Source organism: Carcharodon carcharias, chromosome 5, assembly GCF_017639515.1.
Source record: "Carcharodon carcharias isolate sCarCar2 chromosome 5, sCarCar2.pri, whole genome shotgun sequence".
Taxonomy (NCBI): domain Eukaryota; kingdom Metazoa; phylum Chordata; class Chondrichthyes; order Lamniformes; family Lamnidae; genus Carcharodon; species Carcharodon carcharias.
Window position 1 is genome coordinate 112,452,995 of NC_054471.1, and position 19,334 is coordinate 112,472,328.

Consider the following 19,334-nt stretch of genomic DNA (forward strand, 5'->3'; position numbering starts at 1 on the left):
TTCTGCAATACCCAGGATCTTATCCAGGTACCAGTATCTTTCTTTAAGCAATGGAATGGTCTTCTCAATTCTTATCTTTACCTTCATGTGTGCTTTGAGGTAGGGGGAGTGTGGTTGCTGGTGCAGCAAGAAATGGAAAAGTTGCCCAGGGCATTCCTGCTTCATTCCCTGAAGTTTCTGTAAAATCCAAGAAGATTGGAAATACTATCTGCAATGAGTCCCAAGATGTGGACAGAAGTCTTCATAAGGCATCTCAGTGGACAGTATCTCTTCAACAGAGTACTTCCACCTTCCACCTTGTTGAATAAGTTGCACAAAATTGCCTTTTACACAATGATGCATATTGTCAAAAGTCATTAGGAAGACACAAGTCCTGTAATTTATGGGTGTTGTCATCCTGTCTAACTCCATTATTTGCATGTGGCTGCCACTGAGAGATGAATGCTCTGAAACTTGTCAAATGAAACCCCTCGATAAACTGGCCCTGGAAATATTGGATACATTGGTGATCATCTTCCAAAATTCTATAGACTCTGAAGCAGTTCCTACAGATTGGAGGGTGGCAAATGTAATCCAACTATTTAAAAAAGGAGAGATGGAAAAAACAGAATTACAGACCAGTTAGCCTAACATCAGTGTGGGGAAAATGCTAGACTCTATTATAAAAGACATGGTAACAGAACATTTGGAAAGCATTAATGGGATTAGACAAAGTCAGCATGGGTTTATGAAAGGGAAATCATGCTTAACTAATCTATTGGAGTTTTTTGATGTTGTAACTAGTAGAATATGTAAGCGAGAGCCAGTGGATGTGGCGTATTTGGATTTCAAGAAGGCTTTTGATAAGGTCCCACATAAGAGGCTAGTGGGCAAAATTAAAGCATATGAGATCAGGGATAATATACTGGCATGGATTGAGAATTGGTTGACAGACTAGAAACAGAGAGTGGGAATAAATGGATCTTTTTCCGGGTGATAGGCGGTGACTACTGGTGTACCGCAGGGATCAGTACTTGGGCCCCAACTATTCACAATATATATATAAATAACTTGGATGAGGGAACAAAATGCAATATTTCCAAGTTTGCTGTTGACACAAAACTGGGCGGGGTTGTGAGTTGTGAGGAAGATGCAGGGAGGCTTCAGGGCACTTTAGTCAAGTTGTATGTGTGGGTAAACACATGGCAGATGCAGTATAATGTGGATAAATGTGAAATTATATGCTTCAGTCTGAAAAACAGAAAGGCAGAGTATTATTTAAATGGTGATATATTGGGAAATGTGGATGCACAAAGGGACCTGGGTATCCTTGTACACCAGTCAATTAAAGTAAATAGGCAGGTGCAGCAAGCAATTAGGAACACAAATGGTATGTTGGCCTTCATTGCAAGAGGATTTGAGTTCAGAAGTAAGGATGTCTTACTGTAGTTATGCAGGGCCTTGGTGAGACCATACCTGGAGTATTATGTGCAGTTTTGGTCTCCCTACCTAAGAAAGGATATACTTGCCATAGAAGGAATGCAGCAAAGGTTCACTAGGCTGATACCGGGGATGGCAGGACTGTTGTATGAGGAGAGATTGGTTTGGCTGGGCCTGTATTCACTAAAGTTTAGAAGAATGAGAGGGGATCTGATTGGAAATGTATAAAATTCTAAGAGGGCTAGACAGACTGGATGCAGTGAGGATGTTTCCCCTGGTTGGGGAGTCTCGAACAAGGGTCCACAGTGTCAGGATATGGGGCAGGCCATTTAGGACTGAGATGAGTAAAAATTTCTTCACTCAGAGGGTGGTCAAGCTATGAAATTCTCTACCACAGAAGGCTGTGGAGGCCAGGTCACTGAGTATATTCAAGAAAGAAATTGATACATTTTTGGATATTAAGGCCATCAAGGACTATGGAATGAAAGCGAGAATATGGCGTTGTGATAGAGGATCAGCCATGATCATATTGAATGGCAGAGCAGGCTCGAAGGGCCTACTCCTGCTCATAGTTTCTATGTGTCTTCTATGCGTCCCCACCAAAAATTTCTGCTCTTCTCCCTCAGACATACCAATCTTGACTAACACCATCTAGCAACCAAGGGATTTTAGTGCTATTCATGGTAGTGCATCATCAGTGTGTAAAGTTAAAGGAAAAAATGTAATATGTTCATAAAGCCAGTTCAGGGAAACATCTTAAACACCAAGAAAAACACATTCAGGGTTGCCAATTCTGTTGAACTATTCCTGGAGGTTTCATCAAATGAGGACCTCCAGCCCCCAAACACTCTGGCTTTGTCATTAGCCTACTAACATTTCATCCTCACAGTAGACTAACTTTCCAAGCCAGCTGAGATTCCTAATTGCCTCATTCCCAACGTCAGTAAAGCAGCCCTATTTTTCATTTCCAATTATGTTCGTTATAAACGAACATTTTTTTAAAAACACTCAATTATTTTAACGTCCTGCTGATCCCCCCAAGGATTGCTGGCAGCAGAGCCCAGGGGATCAAACTTCAATTTGTGAATGGCCCTGGAGGGTTGGTAACCCTAAAGTAACCTCTGCCCTGTGCTGGGTTCAGGCTGGCGGGTGTGTGCCTTAGGTGCAGTGTGAGTCAGCCGGGTTCGGGGGCGCTCACGTCGGCGGCGTGTTGTCCTCTTGCTGCCCGGTGTGTGCTCCTTGTCCTCTCCGCCCGTTGCTGTGCGCAGCCCGATCCCGGAGGCCGGCCCCAGCGCTAACCGACTGACCGAGCCGCTGTTTCCCCTCTCCCCATCACCAGCTGGCCGAGGATCCCCCCTGGCCCGTCGCCGAGCGCCAAGATGCCGCGGATAATGATTAAAGGAGGCGTCTGGAGGAACACGGAGGTGAGCGGCGGGGCCTGTGGTACAGGCCCGGATACCGGGGCTCCCCTGTCCCTGGGCTAGTACCGGGCCCGGGCCGAACTGTCAGCATTTCCCGGTTCTATTTCCACGTTTTAAATCTGTGATGTTGAGCACCACCCTCCAGTCACACCGACCTGCCAGAGTTTTATATTTAATCAGTGGTTTATGCTCAGAGAAGGTTTCCAGTGGTTTGGATATTTGTTCAAGGTGCTCTTTTAGGGTCAGGATTTTTTTTAAATCTAGGAAGCGCAGTTGATGTTCTGTCTGGAATCACTGATTTTCTCTGCTCAGATTGTACCTGCTCTTTTGAAGTGGACTGAACTACTGCAAGATGATGGGTTATTCCATTCTATCTAGAGTCAGCTCCCCACCCACTCCCTCCGAGCTTTCTCGAGTTGTCTTTATACTCCCAAAACAACAACAAAAAAGCTAAATATTAAGGTTTCTGGAAATCTGAAATGAAAGCAGGAAGTGCTGGAACTACTTACCAGGTGTCAGTTGGTAGATGAGAAATTGAGGGAACCAAGAAACAGATCCTGGGGGTGGGGGTTTGCTTCAGAGTTATGGTGTAGGTTCAGAAAGAGAAGCCAGCCACTGGCTATAACTGGGTAGACAAGAATGGAACCAGGTGAGGGCAGTACCACCCAGCTTGATAATCTTTTAAATGAAAACCAAATCAACAAAATTGGGATAAATCAGGCACAGCCCCTAATTCAGGTCAGCTGTAAAACCAAGAGCAAAGTTTAAAGGAAACTTACAAACTTTAAATCAAAATGTGATTAAAGGGGTCAACAAAACACCCCAGTCCCCGTGGTGCCCATCGAGCACGGAAGGCCTCGAGAGTGCCAGCAGACACCGCGTGCTCCTTCTCCAGGGACATCCGGCAGCGAACGTAGCCACGGAAGAGGGACAAACAATCGGGCGGGACTCCCCCGTCGATCGCCCGCTGCCTGGACCTGTTAATTGCCAACTTGGCCAGGCCCAGGAGCAGGTTCACGAGGAGGTCCTCCTCCTTCCCGACCCCCTTCCGCACCGGCTGCCCATACCCACCCAGCTTGATGGTGAAGGGTGTTTGGAGGAGGATGGTCAGGTCAAAGGCTTCAGACTGGTCAAGAAAGATGAGGAGGCAGAGCTTACTATAGTCATGTAGGAAGTCATTTGTGACTTTAACAAGGGCCATTTCGTGGATCTTCCACCTCCCTAGGCTACGTTGGAGGTGTGTGGTTGCCAAGGTGAGCTGTTGGAAGGTCCGCCTCCATTCTCAGGGACATTGGCCCATCTCTGCACATCATTCTTATGCCCCTTAACCATCATTTCTCCATGCCCCCTCATATTCCTATGCCTCTTCACATGTCTTCGTTTTTTCCATACCCTCTCATGTCCTTCATCACCCTCATCTACCTCTACAGCCACTTAGCCATTTTCCACTATGGACAGACCTCAGGAGTCATGTAATACTAATGGGAAGTCTTTGAAATGGACTTGGAAAAAAAGTTAAATCTCGAACAGTCTAACAAAACTGTTAAATATCAAATTTGGAAAAAAACCTTCCAGTCCCATTGAAAAAGAGTTAAATCCTGTTAAGTGGTGATTAGGTTGTGAAAACAAACACATATTCAGAAACCACAGCAAATTCAGAATCAAATTAAACCTCTTAAAACTGTCAATTACACAAAGCTTTCAGTCCTCTGGACAACTTAGTAAACAGAGAGATAAAAACAAAAAAACTGCGGATGCTGGAAATCCAAAACAAAAACAGAATTACCTGGAAAAACTCAGCAGGTCTGGCAGCATCGGCGGAGAAGAAAAGAGTTGACGTTTCGAGTCCTCATGACCCTTCGACAGATCTGTTGAAGGGTCATGAGGACTCGAAATGTCAACTCTTTTCTTCTCCGCCGATGCTGCCAGACCTGCTGAGTTTTTCCAGGTAACTTAGTAAACAGTCCCATTCTGTGCTCAGATCATTAACAATCTTTGAAACTCAGCCAAGCATTCATAATGACCCAGCTGTGTTAACAAAGCATTACATCCTTTTGAAATTGAAGTAACTGATGGCTGTTTTTTTTCTAAGCTACACCAGAAGGCCTCCTATTCAAAGCACTCCTGGAGCAGGTAGCTAGCTTTTTTCCTAAGTTAAATCAACTGCCCAATTATTTTCTAACTTAAAGCACTGAAGATGTTTAAATCACTTCAAATCATGTCAGGAGGGTTACCAGATACTGTGTTCTACAGTTTTGAATGCATAATAACACTTCTCCTGTGGGAAAAGTACTCTAATGCACCTGAACACTTATACAATGCTGGTTAATATAATGATGAACTTATCTTTGCACAACAGAGCCCTATGATCAACCACTGCAGTAAAACACACCTAAGATATTAGACAGCATCAAATAATGACATTTGAAGTTGTCAAAACATTTAACACTTACCTGTTAACATGTTCCCAACTCCTCAGCATCTCCCCAGCCCACAGTTCCAGAACCCTCTTCCCTGGTAGGTTTTCAAATACTTCCAAAGCCTGCCTGACCAGTGAAAATACTGTCCTCCATGAAATACAAATCTCTCCTAGACCTGTCAATGGCCTGTCACAGAATGTGCATGTGGGGTTGCAACCCGAATATAATCTGGACTTCTTCCTGCCAATGGAAAGTTTGTGTAGGAAAATTCCAGTGTTGGAGCCTCAGTTTTGTCAATTCCAGCACTCATTCCTTCCATTTTTGGGACACAAAAATCCAGCCCTTGGAGTTCTAGGAGAAATGAGGACTAATTTGCAAGGTGACAGCACACTCATGGATTTTGGAGCAAAGTGGGAGATGGGCATAGTTTGCAAGGAGAGAGGGATCGAGGTTTCTCTTTCGAGTAAGGGGAGGTGAAAGGCGAGAGAAACTAGAGAATTCGCAAGTTCTGGGTTAGGCATGGGGAACCTTAGAGGAATTTTGGCCCAGTGGGCTCGGGGAATTCAGGGAAGCTCAGAGGCAGCTAGTCTCAATCTTATTGAAAAAGCATCCATGGGCACCTCACATTTGTTGATGGAGGTGATGGTGTGGCAGATCGGGGAGGACAATTTAAGAAGGTGGTTAGTAGTGGAGAAGAAAATCTGAGGATTATTTTTGCATTGCAGGATGATCCTGGAATAGTAGCTGTGTTGGTAGAGCTAGAACTGGCAATGAATGGCTATACCAGTTGTCCATCATAAATGTTCAAGTTTGTGTACACAGTACTTAAGGGAGCAGAGATGAAGACTGCACTGGGGGGAACAATCAGGTTGAGAGCGTAATGGCTTCAGTGGGCAAGAGAGCATTTTGGGTGGCGGTGAGGCAGTGAGTGGGCATATCAGTAGCTGTAGTAAGGTCATGTTGAATGGAGGACCAAAAACTAGATGGCAACCCCGGGCATGGGAGGAAATAGGATAAAAATAAACTATGGTTCCTGGTCACTACCTGAAATCCATGCTTCAAGTTTGCATGGCTGAATAACAAGCAATGACAAAATTAGGTTTGTTGCAATGGCTTCCACAGTATAGTAGCATACTTAAAATAGGTTTTCCAAGTAGCTACAATCTGCACCTCAATGGATTCTGGCTTAAGAATGAGAACTCCATTAGCAGATACTACTGCTCTTATGGAATAAGATGTAGAACACCCCCAACTGAGATTGAGTTAATTTCTTTCCATCCTTCTCCTTCCATTTAAGTTTTCACTATCAGAGAGGGCAGCCATATTTCTTATTGTTATTATTAAGCTGCCCACTGCAAAATTGGATCACGGGACTTACCTTTTTATTTTCCTTGATCCCTAGTACGAAATTCCTGTTTCATTCCATTGATTAGTATCATCTGCCACAAGTCTCTCATAACCACTTTCCTGAGAGATTCTCCTGTTGCTGGATGATTCTAGAATAGTAAGCAGTTTTTGCAGAGGAGAACCATTGTTGATCCATACATATCTCACACTTTATCTCCACACTTGGCAACAGTGTTGCAGCTCAATGCCTTTTCTCTCTCTCATTGATATGAATGACATTCGTGGTCCATGTGGTATAAATGACATAGGCAAAAAGAGAGATGTGGTCCTGCAGTCTGAATTTAGGGAGCTAGATCGGAAATTAGCAGGAACTCAAAAGTAGTAGTCTCCAGATTACTGCCAGTCTACAGGCGAGTGAATATAGAAATCGGCAGATAAAGCAGATGAATGCATGGCTGGAAAGATGGTCCAGCAGATATTCTTGGGACATTGGGACTGGTTCTGAAGGAGATGGGGCATGTGCAGACATAGAGGTGGGAGTTCCTTACTAGTGCTATTGGGGAGGGTTTAAACTAAATTGGTGTGGGAATCAGGAAATAATATCAGAGAACAATATCAAGGTGCACAGAATATTGGGAGAGATAGGCAGCACCAGAGTAGGGAATAGTAAGTTATTAAGTAGGGTCAGAATAAGAGAGAAAGTAATAAAGTCAAAATCAAGGGTAAGAAAGATTGGTGAGTTACAGGTGCAGATTGCCATGTGGAAATATTATGTTGTGGCTATAACAGAGACCTGGGTCAAAGAAAGACAGGACTGGGTGTTAAATATTTCTGGACACAAGTGTTCAGGAAAGATAAGAAAAGAAGAAAAGGGTGAGGGGTGGCAGTATTAATTAAGGAGATTATTGAAGTGCTGGAGAGAGAGGATATCCCAGAGGGGTCAAGGACAGAATCTATTTGGCTAAGGAACAAAAAAAGTGCAATTACATTGCTCAGTGTAGCCTATAAGTCACCAAAAAGTGAGAAGGATGTAGGAGAACAATTTGCAAAGAAATTACAGAGAGATGTAAGAGTAGTTATAATGGTGGACTTTAATTTGTCCAATTATAGACTGGGATAGTAGTAACATAAAGGGCAGAGAGAGGCAAGAGTTCCAAGAGCATGTTCAGGAAAATTTTTACAGCTCTATGTTTCCAGTCAAACAAGAAAGGGGGCACTGCTGGTCCTGGTTCTTGGGAATGGGGTGGGCCAAGTGGATCAAATATCAATAGGAGAACGTTTAGAGAACAGTGATCATTGCATCATAAGGTTTAGATTAGCTATGGAAAAGGACAAAGTAAGTCCAGAATAAGAATAATTAATTGGGGGGGGGGGGGCAACTTCAATGGGGTGAGAATTGATCTGGGCCAAACAAATTAGAACCAAAGGTTGGCAGGAAAAATGATAACTCAACAATGGGCTACCTTCAAAAAGAGAGTCATGGCACATTCCAACCAAGGGGAAAGGTAGAGCAAACAAATCCAAAGCTTCCAAGATGACAAAAAAGTTATAGGTTAAAATGAAGAAGGAAAAGTATGCTTCTGACAGATGTCAGGTGGATAATACAACAAATCAGACTGAATATAGGGAGGTTCAGAGGGGAAGTGAAAAAGCAAATAAGAAAAGTGAAGACAGAGTATCAAAAGAGACTGGCAGCTAACATAAAAGGGAATCCCAAAGTCTTCAAGTAACTGGTAAAAGTAGGAGTGGAGCTGACTTAGGGACCAACAGGGAGATTTATGCATTAAGACGGGGCATAGCTGAGGTATTAAATGAATACTTTGCATCTGTCTTTACCAAGGATGAAAATGCTACCCAGGTCATGGTGAAAGAGGAAGTAATTAATACACTAGAAGGATTTAAAATTAATAAAGAGGAGATGGTAGATAGACTGTACTTAAAACACCAGGACTGTATGAGATGCACCCAACGATATTGAGGGAAATGAGAATAGAACTTTCAGAGGCACTGGCCATAATTTTACAGTCATCCTTAGACTCAGGGGGATGCCTGGGACTGGAGACTTGCATATGTTAAACCCTTGTTCAAAAGAGTGTAAAGGTAAGCCCAGCAACTACAGACCATTTTTGGTGGTGGGGAAGCTTCTAGAAACAATAATTTGGGATAAAATTAATCATCACTTGGACAAATGTGGGTTACTTAAGGAAAGCCAGCATGGATTTGTTAAAGGAAAGTCACGTTTAACTAACTGCTGGAGTTTTTTTGAAGAGGTAACAGAGAGTAATGCTGTTGGGTTTTTGAGAGTAATGCTGTTGATGTGTTGTGCATGGACTTCCAAAAGGCATTTGATACTGTGCAGCACAACAGATCTGTGAGCAAAGTTGTAACTCATGGAATATCAGGGATAGTAGCAACATGAGTATGAAATTGGCTGAGTGAGAGGAAACAGAGGTTACTGGATGCTTTTTGGACTGGAGGAAGGTTTGTAGTGGAGTTCCCCAGGGGTCAGTGTTGGGACCCTTGCTCTTCCTGATACATATTAATGACCTAGACCTTGGTATACAGGGCACAATTTCAAAATTTGCGAATGATGTAAAACTTGGAAGCGTTATGAACTCTCACAGAGAAGCATGGATCTATATATGCATAAGTCATTGAAGATAGCAGGACTGGTTGCAAGAACGATTATTAATGCATACAGTATCCTAGGCTTTATTAATAGGAGAATAGAGTACAGGAGCAAGGAGGATATGTTAAACCTGTATAAAACACTGGTTCGGGAACACTGGAATATTGTGTCCAATTCTGGGTGCCACACTTTAGGAAAGATGTGAAGGCATTAGAGAGGGTGCAGAAAGGATTCATGAGAATGTTCAGGATGGGGAACTTCAGTTAAGATAGAGTGGGGAAGTTATGACTGTTTTCCTTGGAGGAGAGAGGGCTGAGAGGAGATTTGATAGAGGTATTCAAAATCATCTGGGGTCTGGACAGAATAGGTAGGGAAAAACTGTTCCCACTTGTGCGAGGGTCAAGTACAAGAGGGCAGATTGAAGGTAATCGACAAAAGAAACAATGGTAACATGAAAAACTTTTTCTCTGTGTGGTTAGGATCTGGAATGCCCTGTAAGAGTGTGTAAGGTTTAATTGAGATATTCAGAAGGGATTTAGATAGTTATCTGAAGGAAGAATGTGCAGGGTTATGGGGAGAAGGCAGGGGAATGGCACTATAGATGAATTGCTCATTTGGAGAGCTGGTGCAGAGTTGATGGGCTGTAATAATTCCATGATTCTGTGTGACACATCAGTGTGTTCTTGCCATCAGGCAATGGCCAAGGTGTCACAAGAGGGAATGACATTGTTGTATTACTTCAAATGAACCTTCTGTGTGCCTTTGTCCTGCTTTCATCTGCCATGCACCAGCTCTTCAGAAAGCACCTGCCCTGGCAACTGTATGGCATACATCCTAACATGATGTTCAGCCCAGTGGAGATGAGCATTGATCATTGTAGCCTCAATGCTGGACTGTCAGTAGATTCCAGTACTTTGGTGTTAGTGATCTTATCCTACCATACTTAATAATCAACAAGGTATCTTTGGGAGCATATTCCTCAGGATGTGGAATCGCGTCATGGTGGTTAACTCTGTGTTGTTGATGAGACAAACAGTGGAGTGTAGGATTTCTTTGGTTTAGGCTGGTGCACACTTTAAAATTTACCTGAGGCTATGCTCAGAGTTTGTGTTGTGTCTCACAGTGCACTGTTATCACTCTTAGAGTATGGTTCTGAACCATTTAAAATAGTGGATTGAGGATAGAACTTTTCATATCTGGATCTGGGTTTATAATTGAGACTTTGAAAGTCTCTGACTTCATTTTGCTGTGGTGGCCTTAAATCACATGAGTTTGGGCAGTCTCAATGTGCTTCATGTCAGCCACAGCTAACAGCATTTTTCTAATTTATTCAAATTATCAATCTCATTTTGGGATTTGTAAAGATCACTACTGTGAAATAAATTCATACTGCCAATGTTCAGAAATGTTGAGAAATTTCCGTGGTGTTTCCTCTTCCCCAGGGTGTGACCTGTGAATACATGACAATGGGTGCAAAAAAGATGTTGCATTTCCTTGCACTGGCATCTATTGCCTGGATGAAAGCACTGACAGTTGGAGCTTTAATTTGAGGGTCTTTGGTAGAATTGCAAGATTGTTGTTCCAGGGTGCCAACAGATGTGAGAATTTGATTAATATAGTGAATTTGCCTTTTCCACCAGCCATTAATGAATCTTCCAATAAATCCTTTTTAAGCTAAGTTTCAGATTTTTCAGAATGAACGTAATCTCCATTCATTTAAGAGATTATTAAGAGTTCAATGTATTGTAATTTAACCTAGCATGCATCAGTGCTAATGTCAGTAGGAGGCTAGGCGTTTTATAGAAAAGTTTTCTATTTCATTTATTTTACCATAACCCCTTCTGCCTCTTTTTTAAAAGCACCTGTTTCACATGCTATTTCCCAGAGACAGGTGACCTATAAGTGTAAGCTTGGAAATTTCCATTTGTTTGTGGGAAGCTCCTTGGTTCATTGTTTCCACCTTCTAGCACAGTCAAGACTAGAAACAAGTTACACCAGAAAATTATGATAGACTCCACAGCCTGCTATTTAATAATGAAGAAACACAAACAATGTTTCAAAATACATGTGAGAAAATATTTTTTTTAAGTGCTTTGAAAAAAATGTACAGGCCAAGTATCCCTTATCCAAAACCCTTGGTATTTCAGTATTCAGATATTCTCACTTTTCAGATGTGATATAGCTACGGTATATATAGTAGGCCAGGCCTACTTACTAGTCTAGGCTAGCTGTAGTCTACAAATACTAGGTTGTTGTTCCATTTGCCAAATCTCTCACACCCTATTTCTTAGCTGTTAACACTCAGTACACCTGTAATATAATATTACATCGCTTTATTAACATATAAATTAGTTGCAAAGTCAGAAGGAGGAAATTCATGCCATGCAACATTTGCAACAACTTATGTAAGCAAACACATCTTGGCAGGACTGATCGGCATGCCACCAAAACCAAGTGGCCAGCTAGACAACTATGGGTCACTACTACATATTTTGTAGTGATGATAATGATGCATTAGGTCAGTGGAGCTCATGTTAGGGTCCGTTCAAAAAAAAAATTGGTCTTTGGATGTGTTTGGTTTTCTGATGTACGGATAAAGGATATTCAACTGTAGGTGGAAGTATTCCGACTAACCATGGTTCCCATCAGAGTTTGTCTGGTTCTGCAATTTTAGTGCCTTTTATGCTAAACATATTGATTTGCTTTAAAATGTTACATATCAGCTCTTTTATTATTGACATTGTTTATTTAGGATGAGATTCTTAAAGCAGCGGTTATGAAATATGGCAAAAACCAGTGGTCACGTATTGCGTCTCTGCTGCACAGAAAATCAGCCAAACAATGCAAAGCCAGATGGTAAGTTTGACATTTTCTTTCCATTGTATCAGAAATTGTTATTTAAACCTGTTAGCACAAAAATAGCAGTTGTATGATGGAATCCAACACACAAAGAGTAGTGGAAATACCTTTATTCCCTACTGCCCCTCCACACCAATAAGCTAAGGACACAGTCAATTTGAAATTTTCAAGACAGGTTTCTGTTAGACAGGAAATATAGAAAAATGGTGAATGAATGGAGCTGAAGAACAGATCAGTGATGATCTGATAGAATGAAGGAATAGGTTTGAGGGACTGAATGGTCCACTCCTGTTCCTACGTTCCAAACGGATGAAAAGTATTTACAAATCATAGCTGAAATGCATTTTTACTAACTTGATAACATTTTCTTGTTCACTATAACTTGAAGCAAAAATAAATGTTGTTTATATAGGAAGCTTGAATGCGGTTTTGTGCTTACAGTTGTCCACAGTTAAGTTCATGACCTCAACTTTGCGCTATTGGGAACCATAGAGGAGAGGCCAGGGGACTGTCTCCAATTGGGTGCAGTTAAACAGGGAGCTTTCCCACTTGCTTTATAGTTTGGGATTTTTCGGAAGCCTTTAATAAATGACCTTCCTCATTTGTATTTATCTTGGGTATGCTTTTCAACTGCTTTGAGGTCACTGACTGCAAGATTAAATATTTTGCACAACCATACAAACATGCATTATTTGTACCAGAACAACACTTGTACACACCAATGCAGCTTAGTGGGAACATTGGTGGCCAGTACAAGTTGTCTAATGATTTTTGTGAAATAAACTACCAGTTTATTGGCTGTCGAAAATAATACTGTGAAATGTGAAAAGCAGGTGAACAACCTGTACTGGGAACCATATAATCAAAGATCACTGTACCCATACCAGTTAGCCATGCCTATACTTAAAAACTTGTGGTCAGGATGCAACTGGTGTGCCAGATTTAGATTTATCAGATATTGAACATCATTCAGCTTCACAGCAAAGATTAAATACAGGTAATATTTCTGTGATTATAGTTAAAATGCTTCATAAAATAGGACTGTAGTAAATTGTCTTTATGGCCTGGATTTTATGCTGATAATTACAGTGAAGCTGTCAGCATTCTCTGTCATTATTACACTGAAGCTGACAATTTTGAGAGCCTCTACATGTGCAGAATAGCATGGAAATCTAGAAGTTACTATCAGTGATTCTGTGCTTCTCCAGAGGATGCACTGCTGAGGTCACCCAGACTGCAATCAATGGGAAATTTTTAAATGGATGGAACTTCCACTCTAAAACTGTTAGTCTCGCTGTAAAAACGCTTGAAAAGGTAACAAATTGTTAAATAAGGTGTGAGTAAGCTTCTAATGGAATGCTAAGTTCATAATTATTGCTAGACACCCTCACTGACCCTAAAAAGATAACTTTAGATTTGTGGAATGTCAACTCTCTCCATTAGAATAAATTCCACGTGATTTTGAAATAATTTTTGAAAGTTTATCTCTACTTTAGCTTCTGTCATAATTGTTTATTTAACTATCTGAAATTTTAAGTTAAAAGTTAAAGAGGTTATTGTTCGTAACTTTTTGGTTTGCTACCTCTGAGAATAATTCATTGTGATCAGCTGTTTACCCTGCTTGTAGACATCACTGCTGCTACATGCCTGGAGAGTCCCTTGGCACCAGATTTAAGCTGCCATCAAGAAAGGAGAAGTCTGCAGCAGAGATTGATAAATCTTTGTTGGCAACTTTCTTCAAAGTCAGCGGCACGTACTATTGCTTCACCACTAATCGTAAAATCCAGACCATTATGGCCCAAGTCTTCTAAGGAGCGGCAATCATCATCGGATTGCCATTCCGCTTCTACTTTTCTGCACACCAACAGAGCTCTGTATTTGTGGCCACATCTTCTGATTCTGGCTTCTTCAGAAACACAGCATACCTTCAGTGGAACTACTTGCTTGTAGTGCTGGATCATCAGAGGGAAGACAAACCACACCACTTATTACGGCACTAGCTGCTGTATTCTGGTACATGTACACTAACATACTGAAAAGCTTTGGAATGTTTAAACAGTTTTCCTGTATTTTAGTGAATAAGTGTATGAGTGAATAGGTGAATGCATAGATGGGTAGGGTAGCAGGTGAGTAAGTTAGTAGTCGGATCGGATAATAGGGGCTAGTTGGGTCAGGGGATTGAAGGGGGACATTTGGATGATAGCCTAGTCATGTTGGATCAGAGCAGTTGGGCCATAGAGACTAGTTAAGTTGCTTCGGGGTCGGGGGTAGGGCATCATGAGGGAGGACAGGGGGGACGTCAGGGAGGGATCAGTTGTATAGTTATCTAGGAGTTAGACTAGGATATTTTTGTCTAACAGCCCAGGTAAGTAAGTGGGAACTGTCCGAAGCCTCTGACTCCAACTCTGAGTTGGAGTCTTTTTCGGAGGGTCCCAGTGAGCAGGGGAATTGTCATCAGAAATTCAGACTTCTTGGGCAATTCCCACGGAGTCAGTACATCGGGATTTCCGCAGATTCCTGCACAGGACCTGGGCCTATGTATCTAAGTATATATTTATTATACTGCATTGATGTCAAGATTTTTCTCTTGCTAATTCGAGTAAAGATATCTCTAAATCCAAACTAATTGAACTGCTTTTTGTTGTTTTAAATCATGTTTTTGCTATTTTTCACATAAAAGGTACGAGTGGTTGGATCCAAGTATCAAAAAGACAGAATGGTCAAGGGAGGAAGAAGAGAAGTTACTGCACTTGGCAAAGCTCATGCCAACGCAGTGGAGGACCATTGCTCCAATTATTGGCAGAACAGCTGCCCAGTGTTTGGAACATTATGAGTATCTTCTGTAAGTTGACAGATAATGTGTCTTGATATTTAGAATCTACAACCTGATTGTTTCTTTAGTTAGATTTTGATTTGGAATTGAGAGACAGATGTTGCATTATCAAGAATTCACAAGAGTGTAATTATTTGTGTCATTGCTGTTTAGTTATTCCTTGTATTCAAAAGAAAGAAAATGTCTATGTTTCCATTGAGTAGGACATTATAACAGAAATAGGAAGAGTAAATAAAAGACTGCTGAAACCTGAGGGAAAGCTTATATTGTGGGCGATTTGTAATTGAATATAAATACCAAGTACACTACTGTGGATAATGTAATATATTCTAAGTTTTTATTTAAGAGGAGAAACAGTCTTTATTGAAAGATTCTGTTTGACACAGATGCAAATCATTTGCTTAAACTAGGAATTCAGCTTTTTAAACTTGAAAACTGTACCTAAATGACAAACTTGGAGAAAAGTGTAATTTTTGCACTGTTGTTCCAGTTATTTATGCTTTGGAATGGTGTGCCAAGTTCTTTAGTGCTGCCTGCAGCTGTAAGGAATTCAGTAGATAATTCAATTTACAAGTGGCAGACAGGGTAATTTAGTCTGTCTACATTCTTCACCTTGCATGTTCAAATCTAATGATAAATGTTAGACTGTTAAATCGCTTGGAAAAAGGACTGCTGAAACCCTGGGGAAAGCTTATGCTGTCATCGTGGGAGACTTATAATTGACAATAAATACCTAAAGGCTGACCAAGTACAGTACTGTTGATTTATGTAATGTGTTCCAATGTTTTATTTAAGAGGAAAAACAGTCTTTATTGAAAGATTCTGTTTGACACAGATCCATATCATTTGCTTGAACTCACAAATTACTCTCAATTTTAAAATTGCCTTTATCCAGAAGTTGCTACTTATCTAAAACATTGCAAGGACCAAGGATTACCTTCCTGCACTGTAGAGAAGAAAAGGGATTTTTGCATGAGAGGCTCTTCAAGCCAGAAGGCACTTTTTATTGAGAGAAATCTGCCCCACATTTCAATAAACTATTTTTACTTCGCCCCATGTTGGGATTTCCTCCTGGCTTCAATATTTTGCAATCACAAACATTCTTTCCTGATCTGACCTGTAGCAAGTTGCTTTGATACTTGGAAATGGTATAAACTTGGTGTAAGTGATTTGGAGAAATCTGATTTCCAACAGATCCACAAATGATCATTGCTCATTGATTTTTAATAGACCAATGAGTCCAAAAACATGTATCTGATCACTTATTGTATATGAGAAATGCTTTCATTTGCAAATTGCAATTTAAGTAAGGCATCATATTGAGGATATGTGTGAAAATGCGGATATGCATGGTTTATTTTCTATAAACCATAGGTCTTTGTTTTCTGCATTTATGACAGATGATTTGACAGGTTTTTTTTATTGATGCTTATTGTGCCAATCTAAACTGGTTTTAACCATGTTTTAGTGAGAAGCTTTCATGGAAGAAACAAAAATTTTTATATTTCCTGTGCACAAAGATTGAAAAAATTACCATCATATTGTTATTATAATATTTAAAACCGCTATACTGTTTAATTGAAGTAATTAATTTCTTTGGGATCAAGTTATTTTGATTTGGCTACATGTAGCACAAAAATATCTCTGTACAATTGGATTTTACGCATACAGACCTTGTTTTGAAAGAATATTTAGAAAATCACTTTTAGTAAGATGCCATTCAACTGAATTGATGGACCTGAACTTGTTTCAGAGACAAGGCTGCACAGAGAGATCAGGAAGAAGAAACCGCTGATGACCCTCGAAAACTTAAACCAGGCGAGATTGATCCAAATCCAGAAACTAAACCAGCCAGGCCTGATCCAGTGGATATGGATGAAGGTACATCATGATTAAAACTAGTAATGTTTTAAAAGTGACTGTAGAGCTTGCTTTTGAGCTACCAAGTTATCACTCTTGAAATCAGTTATCATATTTTTTTAACATCCTAATTATATATGACAACCTACTGAATCATGTTTTTTTATATGTTTATACATCTCGAGTATGTGCAGTAACCTTGCTTGACTATCCTTATTAAAGTTTTTGAGGAGGTAGCAGAGGAGATGCAGTAGGTGCTATTTATCTGGATTTTCAAAAGACCTTTGATAAGGTGCCCTACAATAGACTAATGAATAAAGTTAAAGAATGTGGAGTCAGAGGACAAGTGGCAGAATGGCTTAAGGACAGAAAGCAGAGAGTGGGAACAAAGGGTTGCAGAAGGTAGGAAGTGGTGTTCCACAAGGATCAGTGCTGGGACCACTACTGTTCACAATTTACATTAATGATTTGGACTTTAGATTCAAAAAACACAATTTCTAAATAATTTGTGGATGACACCAACTTGGGGGTAGTACTCTATACTGAAGACAACTGCAACAACTTATAGGAGGGCATTGATAAACTTGTAGAATGGGAATAGGCAAATGAGGTTCAACATAGATAAATGTGTGGTAGCACATTTTGGTAGGAAGAATAGGGAGGTCACATATTATTTGGAAGGTGCAAATCTAGGTGAGGTAGAGGAACAAAGGGATCTCAGAGTACAAATACGCCAATCACTAAAAGTTGCATCGCAAGTTAGCAAAGCCATTTAAAAAAAGCAAACCAAGCACTAGACTTTATTTCTAGAGGGATTAAATTGAAAAGTAGGGAAGTTAAGCTAAACCTGTATCAAACCTTGGTTGGATCTCACAATTACTGTATTGTGTTTTGGTCACCATATTATTAAAAGAATATAGAAATGGCAGAGAGGGTGTAGAGAAGATTTGCGAGGATGATACCAGAAATACATGGGTATACATGTCAGGAAAGGATTGACCAGCTGTGTCACTTTTCTCTTGAAAAAAGAAGGCTGAGAAATGACCTGATAGAAGTATTTAAAATTATGAAAGGTTTTGATGGAGTGGATACAGAGAAGAGCACAACTAAACACTCAATATAAGGTAGTCACCAAATAATCCAATAGGGAATTTGGAATAAATTTCTTCACACAAAGAAAGGTAAGAATGTGGAACCTGCTACCATATGGAGTGGCTGAAGCGAATAGTATAGATGCATTTAAGGGGATACCAGACAAGTATATGAGGGAGAAGGGTTACAATGGTAGAGGGAGAAGGCATTGAGTTGAACATAAACACCAGCATGGACTAGGTGGGCCAATTGGCCTGTTTCTGTGCCATATATCCTATGTAATCCTATATAATTCAGGTTAAACTGAATTAAAGGGTGGGAATGTTTGGATTCAAGTTCGGGAAAGAGAAGAAGAACAGGTATAATTTTAGTACATTATCTCATGGAGGGTGGGGGAGGGGGTTTAGAGTAAACGAGTAACATGGTCTTCCATTTCCTCCCCAATCCAATGACCTGCTTTTCACTCCATTGCTTTGACTTTGCTTTCAGTGGCTGGCTGGAAAGATTTCCTTTATCTTTTTGCAGTACCAGTTTCACTATCATCAAATGAGGGGAATATTTTTGAGGCATGCAGTTTCAGATTAATGCATTCCCATGTTGTTGTAAGACCTTTGTAACAAAAAAATGTAAGGAGGGTGATGAAAATGTATGACTGTCATTACTCAGTAGCAGAGATATTGGGGGAGCAGGGGGCAGCAGTTGGTCTGGTAGCTATCCAACGTCATCAAGTGGGGTACAAGACCATGGGATTCCACAGGGGCAACATGTTGAAGACAGGCCTCATTACCAGCAAGTGACACACCTCTTCATACAGGCATGTTATAGACACTTGGTTGAGAAATTAGAAATCTAACTTCTAATATTCTCCAGAGAGGAGGAACATATTCTACATTCCTGTTACTTTGCTGTTCTTTGGAAAATGCTTACTTAAGGAGTTTGTGGTAAGCAAAAAAGATTCTGTGCTGCACTTTTTTGAAGTCTGTCTCCATTTAAATAATAGTCTGCCTTTTTAGTTTTCCTACCAAAACGCATGACCCCACACTTTCCTACATTAAACTCCATCTGCCAAGTTTTTGCCCACTCACTCAACCTGTCTATATCGCCTTGCAGGTTCCTTATGTCCTCATCACAACATGCCCTCCCACCTATTTTTGTATCATCAGCAAATCTGGATACATTACACTCTGCCCTCTCCTCCAAGTCATTAATATAGATAGTAAATAATTGAGGCGCTAGGACTGATACTTGTGGCACTCCACTAGTTACGTCTTTCCAACCCGAAAAATACCCAACTCTCTGACTTCTGTGTTAAGCAATCCTCACTCCATGCTAATACATTACCCCCAACACTGTGAGCTCTTATCTTATGCAATAACCTTTTATGTGACACCTTATCGAATGCCTTCTGGAAATCCAAATACACTACATCTACCAGTTCCCCTTTATCAACTCTG

The 19,334-nt window shown here is 40.6% G+C and overlaps 1 protein-coding gene across 1 annotated transcript in view; it reads left to right on the plus strand.

The window, feature by feature from the left end:
* Window positions 1-2,645: 2,645 nt before the first annotated feature.
* The window catches only part of cdc5l (CDC5 cell division cycle 5-like (S. pombe)), a 54,875-nt gene continuing 38,186 nt past the window's right edge, over window positions 2,646-19,334 (plus strand). Inside the window, exons 1-4 of the mRNA XM_041188549.1 lie at window positions 2,646-2,843; window positions 11,989-12,092; window positions 14,776-14,937; window positions 16,682-16,809. Of these exons, the coding sequence (XP_041044483.1) occupies window positions 2,799-2,843; window positions 11,989-12,092; window positions 14,776-14,937; window positions 16,682-16,809 (439 nt within the window). The 5' untranslated portion in view covers window positions 2,646-2,798. The remainder of the gene's footprint in view (window positions 2,844-11,988; window positions 12,093-14,775; window positions 14,938-16,681; window positions 16,810-19,334) is intronic.